The sequence below is a fragment of the Clarias gariepinus genome, chromosome 3 (genome assembly GCF_024256425.1).
Source record: "Clarias gariepinus isolate MV-2021 ecotype Netherlands chromosome 3, CGAR_prim_01v2, whole genome shotgun sequence".
Classification (NCBI taxonomy): domain Eukaryota; kingdom Metazoa; phylum Chordata; class Actinopteri; order Siluriformes; family Clariidae; genus Clarias; species Clarias gariepinus.
Window position 1 is genome coordinate 18931556 of NC_071102.1, and position 13935 is coordinate 18945490.

At 45.6% G+C, this 13935-nt stretch overlaps 1 protein-coding gene across 1 annotated transcript; it reads left to right on the forward strand.

The window, feature by feature from the left end:
* Nucleotides 1-627: 627 nt before the first annotated feature.
* smarcc1b (SWI/SNF related, matrix associated, actin dependent regulator of chromatin, subfamily c, member 1b) lies at nt 628-11732 on the forward strand. The gene is made up of 28 exons (XM_053492873.1): nt 628-821; nt 2039-2158; nt 2274-2359; nt 2495-2576; nt 2660-2752; nt 2830-2899; nt 3121-3190; nt 3286-3361; nt 3836-3961; nt 4067-4149; nt 4369-4484; nt 4592-4651; nt 4760-4794; nt 4907-5016; nt 5558-5629; nt 5882-5995; nt 7460-7613; nt 7731-7841; nt 7956-8015; nt 8145-8403; nt 8507-8668; nt 9203-9252; nt 9366-9459; nt 9612-9745; nt 10705-10839; nt 10938-11094; nt 11211-11282; nt 11381-11732. The coding sequence occupies exons 1-28, from the start codon at nt 660-662 to the stop codon at nt 11446-11448; spliced, it is 2931 nt and encodes a 976-aa protein (XP_053348848.1). The 5' UTR covers nt 628-659; the 3' UTR covers nt 11449-11732.
* Nucleotides 11733-13935: the final 2203 nt, after the last annotated feature.

The following is a 13935-nucleotide window of genomic DNA, read 5'->3' on the forward strand; positions in this document are numbered from 1 at the left end:
CACAGGTCCATGAGGCAGGAATCAAACCCGGACCCTGGAGGTGCGAGACCATTAAAAAATATATGATTAGTAAGTAGGCCTATGAGGTAATCACAAACATAAAAAAAAAAATCAATGATTTTTTTACCCAAGTTTAGAAGCTTTTTAAGCATTTTGCTTCCTGCAGAGAACCTTCAGCAGACTACGGTGGAGTTATTATTATTATTATTATTATTATTATTATTATTGTTATTGATATGGCTCAAGCACTATGACCTAAGTCCTATGACACCATAGTGTGCGAGGGCCCTATTGTTTTAATAATAAGGATTATTATTATTATTATTATTATTAATAATAATGGTGGTGCCCATAATTGCATTAAACGAAACCAAGCTAAAGAACATTTCTTACACAGCTTTTTTTCATAACCTTAATCATTATTTTAAATAATGAGAACTATTGTAGAAATTAGACATTTCTAGAAAGACCATAGAATTTCTAGTGCTCGTTACATTTTTCCACATGCTGTGTAAGAAGTATCGCGAGACCGTGACGAGATTTTGCTGGCGACACGCGTGCAAGCGCATGCGCATTAGCGCTAGTGCGTTAACTTTTCTCAGCGTCTAGTGAGTTTCGCTGCACGGGTCTGTGTGTGTGTCTGTGTCAGCGCGGTAACAATGGCGGCGCAGACCGCGGGCTCGGCGGGAGAGAAGGCGGCCGGCAGCTCCGCACTGAGCCGCAGGAAGGACGGGGGTCCGTGTGCTGAGTTCTGGGAGAGCGCGGAGACCGTGTCACAGCTCGAGAACATCCGCACCTGGATCGGGAAGCATTATAAGAAGGTAAGCGCGGCTTCCTGAGGTAAAAACGCTAAGCTAGGTGGCTAAGTGTACCTCTGTAGACCAGGGGTTCGCTGGTGTCGGTGAGTCCCAGGAGCGGCGCGTTGGTCTGATAACTGATCTGGGATTCGGATTATTAATATAATTAATGCCTGAAACCTCAGGGGTGTTAAATTTAATATAAGTGTGTGTGTCAGATAATTAGGTGTGTGACAGGGCTAAGGAGCATCACGTCATTAGGTATGGACCTGAACTGACTGACTGACACACACACACACACACACACACACGTGCTCTTTACCTGGGGATTGTTTACATCTCTACACTGTGTCCCAGTGCTCCCAGTAGTAATTACATCACTCCTGTACTGGTATGAGGACAAAGGGGACAGATCCTGGGGATGATCAGAACACACTCATCTGTTTAACTCAGACTTTTCACATTAACAAAGTGTGTTCAAGTCAAAGTGGGACAGTCCTGAGAGTAAAATCCCCTGATATAACATAATCTCCTGATACACTAATGCACTCATCCCAGTGTTTCACTAGTGCTTGGACACCATCAAGGTAGAAAGTTCAATCAGTACATCCCAGACATGATGCAACTCTGAAATACCGGCCTCCCAGGAACTCCTTTAATGCCTTGGAGCGAGGTCAGGACTGTACAGGGGGTGTGGCAATAACTCCCTGCTGAGTTCCTGTAATGTGCAAGTGGTGGCTGTGAATAAGTGTGTGTACAGTTCACAAGATGCGACTCTTCTGCAAGTCGGTGACGTGATCAGGCGTCCCACTCACTGAATGTTCATGGGAACGACTGCAGTCACCTCGGCCGGAATCGTGTCATTCACGAACGTACAGCCTACTTTAAAACGTTTGCACCGTTTAGTTGTTTTACTGCGGCTAAGAGTCGCATCACCGTACTGTGACTGAAGTCTTCTGTACTTGTTAATCACTTTTAGTCTCGGTCTGACTCCAACACGGCTTGTCTTACAGCAGGTCACCATGGTGTTTTTAACAGGTTTGAATGACTTGGCAATAGAGAACTGGGTTTGTTACCATGACGATATCCATATTGTGTATTGTGCTGCTCACTCTGCTCGTCATTATCACGCATGAACACACACACAGGCAGCTCTTCTGTTTCTCTTTGTAGATGAGAAACCCAGATAATCTCTGTATTTACCCTGAGCTGCTAAACATACTCTTCCTTTTCATTCCCAGTATGTGCAGGTTGACGCTCCTTCCAGTAAGGCTCTCTCAGGACTGGTCATCCAGCTCCTGCAGTTTCAGGAGGATGCGTTCGGCCGTAAAGCCAGTGACCCGGGCCTCACTAAACTGCCGGTGAGACACTGCTCTCGCTCCATCTGCTATGTGTTTTCTACTGTTCTGTTCTGCTCGTAGTCAGAGCCACACACTAATATATTTATTTAACCTGGCCTTTTAAAAAATTTTATAGGTGAAGTGTTTTCTAGATATGAAGCCAGGGGGCGCTCTCTGTCACATCCTTGGTTCTGTCTATAAGTTTAAAACCGAGCAGGGCTGGTGAGTGATCGGGCTTTACATCACCAATGTCTCATACACACACAAACAAGGGTTTTCCTTCATATTTATATGAATTTAAGTAACATATGTTTGTTCAGTATGTGCTGCCCTTGTCCTCTGTTCCACTGCTTGTAGGCGTCGCTTCGACTTGCAGAACCCGTCCCGAGTGGACCGCAACATAGAGATGTTCCTCAGTGTGGAGAAAACACTTGTACAGGTGAGGAGTGAAAGACACCTTCACACTCACAGCCATGAGATACACACCTTCTTTACACATTCTTAAATTTTGTGTGTGTTTAGAATAATCTTCTGAGCAGGCCCGTGGTGTACCTTTCACCTGAGCTGGACCAGAAGCAGGCCAACAAATTCAAAGACATCATCATGAGACACAAGGTGTGGACGGAGACATGAACACGAGGACATGTTGGTTCTTATTCGCAGTGATGTCACTGTTTGTTTTTCTCCCTCAGGGTTCGGTCACAGAGGACAGGGTACAAGCTTCCCATCACATCTACCCCACCCCTGCCTCAGGAGAAGAAGGTGTGTGTGCGGGAGTGGGCGTGTGCGGGAGTGGGCGTGTGCGGGAGTGGGCGTGTGCGGGAGTGGGCGTGTGCGGGAGTGGGAGTGGGCGTGTGTGGGAGTGGGCGCGTGTTGGTGTGTGGTCGCGCGCGCGCGCGCGTGTGTGTGTGTTAATATACACATACTATTAGTTAGCTTGTAAATATGTAGATTAACAGCGTGTGTGTTCTGCCCCCCCCCAGATGACTGGTTCAGACCGGTTCTGCGGGTCAGTCAGCACGTGGTGGTCCACTGGGGCATGTATCCCGACAGGTGAGTGTTAACAGGCGTACACAGGATACACGCGCACGTCATGGCGTCCGGTCCGTGTGTTACAGTTTACCCGTGTGTTTCTTCACGCCCTGTAGTTATGACACGTGGGTGTCGGTCAGTGACGCTGACGTGGACGTTGAGGAAGCTCCGCCTTCAGAGCGGCCGTGGAAGGTGAGTGACCTGCCTGTTTCTCAGGGTGCGTTGTGTACACCTCAGTACACGTACAAACTAGTCCTTTAGGTACTTAAAGGTACGGCCTTTAACATAACACTGTATGACCAAAAGTATGTGCGCCCCTGACCATCACACCCGCATAATCCTGGTTCCAGATTAATCTCCCTGTGTGTTTGCTTTTATAACACACTTCACTCTTTTCTTCTGTGAAGGCTCTACACTAGATGTTGGAGTGTTTGTGGGTGGGTGGGTGAATTTGTGTTCATTCCCACATTCTGCAGGAGTGTTATAAGCTCAGGCACTGATGTTAAGGAGATAATAGTTCCTCTTAGTTCCAGACACTGAGACATTTTGAGGAACCTCATGTGGACGCGATGGTCAGGGGTGCACATACTTTTAACTGTAGCGACGGTGGTGTTCATGAAGTAAATGTCTCTGCCTGTGTACGCTGATGTTCTGCATTCCTCTCAGGTCCATGCGAAGTGGCTTCTCGACACAGATGTGTTCAACGAGTGGATGAATGAGGAAGACTACGAGGTGGACGAGAGCAAAAGGGGCGTAGTGTTCCGGAGGCGCATCTACCCTCGGGATGAGGAGGTAGAACTTTACCTCTCTCTCTCTCTCTCTCTCTCTCTCTCTCTCTCTCTCCCCCCCTATTGTTTCAGAACTGTTTGATCTTTTGGTGGTTTTCTTCTCCATTAGGAATGCAAAACGTCTGGGAAGAAGCGACGGCGGTCCCCCTCACCACCCTCATCTGAGTCCAGGAAGAAAGGAGGGAAAAAGGGGTTAGTGTGTATATATACCAATACTCTGTCAATAAATAAATGCGTGAATAAAATGCGCCATCCTGGGTAAACACTAGAGACTGGTGTGTGTTCACGGTGTGAACATCCATGAAGATCATCAGCATCTAAAATACTTTAAAAGCTGAAGTTATGAACAGAACCTGTTGGAAGTTATAGAGCTGATAGCATATGTATGAATATGTGTGATGTAATTTGCAGTTCATATAAGAGGCGTGGCCAGCAGGAAGAGGCGGAGCCTGAAGAAGACCTGACTAAAGACATGGAGGACCCGACACCAGTGCCTAACATGGAGGAGGTCAAACTGCCTAAAAATGGTGTGTGTCTTTATTTTTGTTCCCTCCAGTCAGTCTGTAACGATGATACTGGATCTAACACACTCCTGGATGTCAGTCTGATTATTGTTCTTTCTCCTTGATGACAGTAAACCTGAAGAAGGACAGCGAGAACACACCAGTGAAAGGAGGAACCATGACTGACCTGGGTATGACCGTGTGCTCGTTTCTTAACTCATGTTAGTGTTTATAAGTCGGTATAAGAGTGGTCTGGTTAATGCTCCCCCCTTTTTTTTTCTTTCTGTTTTTTCTTTTAGACGACCAGGATGACGAGTTCATGTCTGGAGTCAGGGTGAGTGGTGAACTAACTGCATCAGATCAGTAATACACCTGGGATAGAGTTATGGCGTGTGTGTTTTATTTTTTTAACATATGCTAGTAATCAGCTGTGTGTGTGTGTTTAGGATGAGGAGGAGCGGGAGTTTGGGCGTGGGCTGGAAGGAGAGGAGAGCGCCACAGAGCAGACTCACCACATCATCATACCCAGCTACGCCTCTTGGTTTGACTATAACTGGTAAATCTCCTCGTGGGTCACGTCAGGTCCTTTTTTTATGGGACAGTTTTTGTGCACTGAAACACACACACACGTGTCCAGTTACTTACAAGGTTATTCTGTTATATAAATAATAAAATTGCTAAATATAAAACTTATCAAAGTAGAAGTCTATAGTTAATTAGTTCATTAATTAGTTAATCAGTCCATCCAGGCGAGCTCCTCGTTAGTGTGATATCTCCAGAGCTAATAGTTACATTTATTTGGGGTTTATTTGGGATTACCTCTGCACCCTGCAGATCCACTGATTAGATTTCGGAATTGATTTAAGCAAGGTCAAGGACACAGCAAGGTCAAAATAGTTCTCTTTATAAACTCCTTCCTGTTTAAGTACATTTAAGCTCATTTCTACCGTACGTGTTAGTAACACATCACCAGCTTCTGTGCGTATCTACATACATTCTGTCACTGAGTGTCACTAGCGAGCAGAGTGGTAATGGCACTGTGTGTGTGTGTGTGTGTGTGTGTGTGTGAGTAACTGTAAATCTATTCTCTGTTTCAGTATTCATCGGATAGAGAGGAGAGCACTGCCCGAGTTCTTCAATGGGAAGAACAAGTCCAAAACACCAGAGATGTAAGGTCTCTCTCACGCATGCACGCACACACACACACACACACACACACATTTATACACTCTGTGACCATTACAGCTGTTTGTGGCTCTCCTAAACCCCGTCCCCCCAGCGTACATCCTTTCCAGAAGTGTGATACGCGTTATAACAGCAAACATGGGGAGATAAATGGGTGTGATGGTCAGGGGTGCACATACTTCTGTACAAGCTGAAGTGTGAGGTGTACACTCTGAGTGTTCTACTGATGTTTGCAGATATTTGGCTTATCGTAACTTCATGATCGACTCGTACCGGCTAAACCCTCAGGAGTACCTGACCTCCACCTCCTGCAGACGCAACCTCACAGGAGACGTGTGTGCACTTATAAGGTAGGTTTGTGTGTGTGTGTAAGTAAGTGAGTGAGGAAGAACACCCTCTTCTGTAACAAATCCATGTCGGCGTGGTGTTATGCGCCCCAAGACATCAGGCTTACCTTACCGTCTCTCTCAGGAGTGTAAACCTGTTTGTTCTGAACGTTTTTGTACGCTAGAAAAATTTAAAGAATTTGAGGAATACGCAGGGTTGTTTGTTATTGTTTAACAGAACCCTTTTAACTTATTTATCATTAGATTAGTATGAGGTGGTAACAAAACGTGTGGATATTAGTTCTGTAACAGTCCAACTGATGGCAGCTGACGAGGCTGCAGCACAAACACAGTGAGCACGACCTCCATAAGTCAGTGTGCTGAAAGACATTGTCCTGTGCACATCGAGAGTGGAGATCATTTTGACCATGTGACTACATGATTTTCATTACCACGTCTGCTATTTCATTTTTCCTCATTGTGCGTTAAGAATTCTGTCTATAGCCAACTCTACTGCCAGGTTTTAAGATGTCTGAGGGAGGACGTACAGCGAAGCTACTGTGGCACCCAAATCCTGGAATTTATTTATACTCTCATGTATTCTAAGATGATGTAAAGCATCTGCTACAAGGACTGCATTAGAGCAGTGTGTTAGAACGAGTGTGTTAAGAGCTCGCCCTATCATCCGGAGATGGCTGGTTCGGTTCCCAGGTGAGACTGTAACCTCTCACAGCCGGAGGTCTAAAGAGAGCTGATTGGCTGAGCTCTCTTTCAGAGGGGAGGGATGAGAGGTACTTGGTGCTCCCACATTAATCACGGCTCTACAGCCAATCAGGGGCGTCTGTAAGCTCGCGGAAGGGGCTGATAGCGCTGTCCTCAGAGTGTGTGACTTCACCCCCAATGGTGCGTGAGCAAGCAGTTTGAGAAGATGCGGTCGGCTGGCGTCACGCGGTTCGAAGGAAACACGTGATAGTCTTCAGCCCTCCCGGCTGAATGGTAGTAGTAGTCCTAATGTGGGAGCCCCCTAGTGATGGGGAGGAATTGGCCACGACTAAATTAGGGGAGAAAATCGGGGGGAAAAAAGTGTATAAATATAAAGTAGTGGTTCACATCACAGCTGGACCTGCCTGCTGTTTCACAAAATAATGCCCACCTTCTGACCAATCAGATTCGAGCATCTGACTGCACTGGAAGATCTGATTATTAACAACCAAGGATATTAGATCTGACTCTGTCTGGCTGTGAAGATAAATATATGGCTGAAATCTAGTCTCTGGGTTTGTCCAGTAGGGGGCAGTGCTCTCAGTATTTTTCTGGTTTAAAGGAAAGAACTAATTTATTACTGTTCAGAAGCGTGTGTGTGTGTGTGTGTGTGTGTGTGTGTGTGTGTGTGTGTGTATATATATATATATATATATATATATATATATATATATATATATATATGTGTGTGTGTGTTTTTACACTGAATGTGCCTTGTGTGTGTAGGGTCCATGCGTTCCTGGAGCAGTGGGGTGTGATCAATTACCAGGTGGATGCTGAGAGCAGACCTCTCCCTATGGGTCCTCCACCCACACCTCACTTTAACGTTCTCACAGACAGTCCTACAGCGCTGGTCCCCCTGCAGCACAGACCATTACAGGTCTACTCACACACACACACACACACACACACACACACACACACACACACACACACAAACACACACTGCTTGTGATTCTAACTCTCTCGTTCTAATTGTTTTATTGTGTGTGTGTAGGTTACAGCCTCTCAGCACATGCTCCATTTCCCTGAGAAGAGCAGAGAAAAGCCTTCAGACCTTCAGAACTTCGGCTTACGAACTGATATTTATGCAAAGAAGCATCCCAAGGTATGTCTCTCTCTCTCTCTCTCACACACACACACACACCATATCTTTGCTTCAGGAAGCTGTGTGTTGTGCTGACACCGCCACTCTAAGCAGTGTGTGTTACACTATGTGTAGACTAAAGGAGCAAACGCAGGACGTGAGTGGACGGAGCAGGAGACTCTGCTGCTTCTGGAGGTGAGACAGGGGGCCAGACAGATTTTAAATACGTCTCTTACAGATCAAACAGAATATTTTAGGGATGTGTGCTTCTCCATCTTCCCTTCTCTCTCTCTCTCTCTCTCTCTCTCTCTCTCTTTCTCGCAGGCATTAGAGATGTATAAAGATGACTGGAATAAGGTCTCTGAGCATGTGGGGAGCCGCACACAGGACGAGTGTATCCTGCACTTCCTGCGCTTGCCCATAGAGGACCCATACCTGGAGAACTCGGAGGCCTCGATGGGTCCTCTGGCCTACCAGCCTGTTCCCTTCAGCCAGTCAGGGAACCCCGTCATGAGCACTGTGGCCTTCCTCGCCTCGGTGGTGGACCCCCGAGTCGCCTCTGCTGCTGCCAAGGCTGCCCTGGGTGTGTGTGTGTGTGTGTGTGTGTGTGTGTGTGTGTCTGAGAAGATGAAATTATTTTACTTTAAGACGTATTCCTTGAATGTTTTTTCTCCTGTTGTTCTCAGAGGAGTTTTCCCAGGTTCGAGAACGCGCTTCTCCAGAGCTGCTCAATCCCCCCGTCCTCAAAATCCAAGATCCTGGACAGAGTTTAGCAGAACTCGAGCCCACCTTTGGAATGCCGTCAAGTACCATATCCGGACCCGAGACAGGCCCCCTGGAAAAGACGGGTACTTACACTGCAGACTGTAATCTCACGTACACTTGGACAGGATGTACAGTAATACACACTTACCTTGTTTCTGTTAGAAATGCAGGTTTATACATGGAGTAGATGTCTTTTTATTTATTTATTTTCACTCGATCAGCAGTACAAAATTAGCACTTGAGGTTCAGTCGCGGAGGATTGTGGCGCATTCTTTGCAGACGTCCTGATTTGGGTTTTGTTGTGATTTTAGTCTCATGATTCTGTTCCTGTCTAAACTGTTGTTAGATGACTTGACCACAGGTGGACTCCAGGAACATTCAAGAGACGTCTCAGTATGATCAAACCAAACATTATACACACACACACACACACACACACACACACACACACACTTGAGCTCATCCTGCATGGCGTCTGAACCCATAACTACGTTTCTGTCTTTCATTTGTAATTTGTTTCCTGCAGTGTCACTGTGTAAAATGATAAATGCACATGCATGTGTACACTAACTATTAAAGTATATTTATTGTGTAACTTTTTTTGACCTTCACTTTAGAAGGGACCAGACTGGAAAGGCTGGAGTTTGACACGGACCACCATGAGAAGGTGTGTCTGCCCAGTTTCCCTCCTCACAGAAGTGTTAAGTGGCGTCTAAACCCGTTATTATTTAATCATCATACGGCTTTTCTGCTCTTTTTGTTTTATTTTCTTCCTCTCAGGTGATGGGCGAGAGCACTGCAGGAGAGGGAGAGCAAGTGAAAAATGAAGAAAAGGATGAGACTGAAGGAGAGAAAGAAGGGGAGAGCAAAGCAGGTTTGTGTTTTCAGGTCTCGCGTGACCTGAACGTCTTTAATACGTTATTCTGAAATCAAATGTAACGTGACATAGATCAAACTGTCTGTATTATTCACCACTTCTACCTCTGTGTGTGTGTGTGTGTGTGTGTGTGTGTGTGTGTGATGAAGAGGAAGGTTTGGAGTTGGTCCAGGCCCACGGGGAACATGGCGAGAGAAGGAGGGGGGCAGAACTTGACTTGGTGGAGGCGAATATCGCCACGGCCGCTGCAGCTGCCCTGGCCTCTGCTGCCACCAAGGCCAAGGTGAGTGATGATGAGGCCCCGCCCCTGTCTCATGTCTCCTGGTGCCTGGAACAGGTTTCTCCTGGGATCCTCCTGCACTTGGATATAAAAGCTGAAGATCTGCACTTTGAATACTAACTATCTCTCACACACTCATCATCTATACCGCTTTATCCTGTATTCAGGGTTGTGGGGGCGGAGCCTATCCCAGGAGGCTTAGGGCACACCGCAGGGCACACACACACACACACACTACGTGCAATTTAAGAACACCAATTAGCCTAATCTACATGTTTTTGGATGTGGGAGGAAACCGGAGTACCCAGAGGAAACCCACCAAGCACAGGGAAAACATGAAAACTCCATAAACACAGAGACGGGAATCAATTCTGGCCGGGAATCAAACCCGGACCCTGGAGGTGCAAGTCAACAGTGCTAACCACTACACCACCTTGAGTGCTAACATCAGCATTTCGCTAAAGGAACTACAAATAGGCCAGTGTCAAAAAATGTATGGACTGTATTTTTTAATATCTAACATTAGAACAGTGAGGTTTCGAACTGCATGAGCTTCTAATGGCTGCAGTGTTTAGTCATGTTTATGTAATAATATTCTGAAAACAAATAAACCACGTCTTGCTAAAGGGACGGGGACATGATTACACTGTCCACCAGGGGGCGGTGTTTCCATTTACATTTAGCAGACGCTCTTATCCAGAGCGACTTAAATTTTTTTACATACATCTGCGCAGTTGAGGGTTAAGGGCCTTGCTCAAGGGCCCAACAGTGGCAACTTGGTGGTTGTGGGGTTTGAACCTGGGATCTTTAGAATCGTAGTCCAATGCCTTAACCACTGAGCTACCCCTGGGATGTTTACCTTCATGGTAGTGTGTCTCTTATTAAACCCCTCTCTCTCTCTCTCTCTCTCTCTCTCTCTTTCCCTCTTTCTCTCCCGCTCTCTCTTTTTGTGCTTGTTTCAGCACTTGGCCGCTGTGGAGGAGAGGAAGATCAAGTCTCTGGTGGCTCTGCTGGTGGAGACCCAGATGAAGAAGCTGGAGATAAAGCTGAGGCACTTCGAGGAGCTGGAGACCATCATGGACCGGGAGAAGGAGGCTGTGAGTGAACTGCAGCGTGGTGACCGTGTTCAGTAAAGATATACAGCACACACACGGATTACCATACACTGTTAAAGAATCCCTGTGTGTGTGTGCAGCTGGAACAGCAGCGACAGCAGTTGCTATCAGAGAGGCAGAACTTCCATCTGGAGCAGGTGAAGTACGCTGAGCTAAAGGCGCGGCAGCAGCTCGAACAGCAGCAGGGTGGAGTCTCGCAGAGCAGCGGAGCCGCCGCCTTTAATCCTCCTCATCATGGTACTCACACACACACACACACACACACACACTCATATTGGTGCAAGGTAGCAGGAAGGCCTTCATACAGTCTGTATTAATAGTGACACACGTTGACGTGTTGATTCTGTTGTCAGGTCGCACCGTGGGCAGTGCAGCAGCGGGGCAGATGATGAGTGTGCAGCACAGCGGCGCTCCTAACGGCACATGTGAGTGACGACTTGCCTCATCTCACCTGCGTGTGTGTGTGTCCTGAGCTGTACACACTGATGGATGGTTCACATACTGTATTTTTCTTTATATTTAGACCCGACCCCACCTTCCTCCCAGTCTGAAGGGGCCACGCCCATTTCCCGGCCCCCGATGGACAGCTGAGCTCACCTCCTCTACCGACCAATCATCTGCCTGCGATCTGATTGACAGACAGACGGATGGACGGACGATGTCCCCGCCTCCACCAAGCACTTGATCATTTATCCCGCAGTCACGTGTCGCGATCATCAGTGAAACCTTCAGTCGTTTGTAAATGGTGTTTTATGCCGCAGTAAACATAAACAGTCACATTTGTTGCTTTTTGGTCCGGACTAAATGTTTGTAGCTCGATTTTTGTATTGAACGACATCCAGCACTCATGCCAATAAATTTTTTAATTAAACCTATTAAGTTTGATTTGTGTTTACTTATTTACCTTCTACACTTTTATCCAGAGTGACTTACAGCTGAGCTCTTTAGGATTAGGAGCCTCACACAAGGCTCAGTAATCAGCCCTTAATTAGCTGGAGCTTTTTTTCTGATGTACAGGAGACCTGGTATACCTCCTCATCTGAGGAACAGCTAGCTTTACTGTACAACTAGGAACATCAGGACTTTAAATTCTGGAGGTCTTTTAGATTTAACGACGCAAAGGCTCTGACTGCCTATCTTAAGATAAAAGTGTTGGGTCTTCACTGATTTGTCTTGTAAGGTATAAAAGGTAAAGAATGTCCCCCAGGACACGTTTACAGTGGGTTAGTCCCACGGTCTGTTCTGATATAGAACCTTTAACATAGACAGACGCGCACGGTGTAAATCCATGCCCAGAGCTTTATGGTAAAAGTTTAGTTATTAATACAGCATTAAGACTTTGTTAACTTTCCTTAAGCAGCTTTAAGATCAACATTCTCTTCATTCCAGGTATAAATTGAAAGTAGTGTTGTTCTCAACGGATCCCAGATCAGCATGAAGACGCCTTTAGACAAGCAGCTCGTGACTCCACTGGTGTTTAATCCTTTACTTTAAACAGTTCAGTAAAAGGAGGATTTTAGGATTCCAGTGTCTCTGCGCCAGTCCACACTCAGACTGAGCAACATTCACAGGCAGGTTTACAGAGTTTATCCTAACACTGTGGAGGTCTATTTACTGAACTCCTACTTTTCTTCTAAAACAAAAAGAACATCACTGCTCACGGTGTGATTTTATGACTGATAGCATTTAACTGCTGTGTTTTGGGATACACACTCGTCACGAGAGAGATAAAACACATTGTGAGAGAGAGTAGATTCTAATTAAATTAAGACTAAAGAACAGTGCTGGTGATCAGCACAGGCGTGAAACTAATCAGAGATCTGAACCTGATCAGTTTTAATGACTTCATGGAATTAATTTCTACACTGTGGTCAGACCTTTAGAAGTGGCCCTGTTGGTGCTAAACTCTCCTTAACGGATCAGAGCTGAGGACGTGCCATGCTGAGATGAATTCATCCTTTAGTTTACACTTCTGACTTCAGATCAGGCCCAAGAACAAACTCGAGTGGTGTTACTGTAGGTCCGGTTCTGTTGCAGCTTTGACCGTGAGTTTTGAAACCTGTCTGGGTCAGAAATAAACAGAAATGTGATGTAAGAAGTTAGTTATTAGAGAGTAATCAGAGAGTGAATCACAGATGAGAAATGGAAAAAGTAGATGGGATAAAGATGAAGTTTTGTCTTAAAACGACTCCAGCGTGTTAAAATTCACTTATACCACTTCAGCACTGTTATTTCAGCCAAAGTGAAAATATGAACTAATCCCAGTAAAAATATTCACTTTATCTTTTCTAATTAATATCTATTGGTGCAGGTGTTTGTTTACACTGAGACAGTAGCGCATTAGTAGATTATTTTAAAGTAGATTATTAAATCCCAGACATAACTGTTTATAACATCACTTTTACTTAACATTTAGATCTCACTGATGGTGCAGATTAAACTTCAGGCAGAGATCTGAGGACTGCAGGAGATTCAGTAAATTCTGTCCAGACAGACAAAAAAAAAATTTTTAACTGGTTTTGGGTCCTTCAAGAGATGAAACAAAACTATTCAAATTACTTTCATTTGTATAGCACTTTTAACAGTTTCAATTCAATTCCGCATTATTGGAATGTGAATCAGAATGATCAGACCGTCCCTGATGAACAAGCCGAGTGTGACGGCGCTGAGGGAAAAACTCCCCGAGATGATAATAGGAAGAAACCTTGAGAGGAACCAGACTGAACAGGGAACCCATCCTCATCTGGGTGATAACGGATAGGAGGGATTGATCTGCACTCACACTGTGTTATTGTTATAAAACTCCATCAGGACAGGAGCAGTGTTCGTCATCATGAAGTCTGGAAGCAAGTTATAAAGAAACGAGGGGGTCAATACTTCTGCACAACACTGTGTATATAAATGGTATGGTTGAAGCCAGTGATGTTTCAGGTTAGTGTGTGACACACACACCCACGAATGCACACACTCTGATGAAGTTGCAGTAATTTCCTGTGGGGGGCGTGCTTTCTTTGTTCTCGTGCACATGTGTTGCGTGGAGTTATCTCAAATCCCAGGCTGCGTGTGATTGGTCAGAGT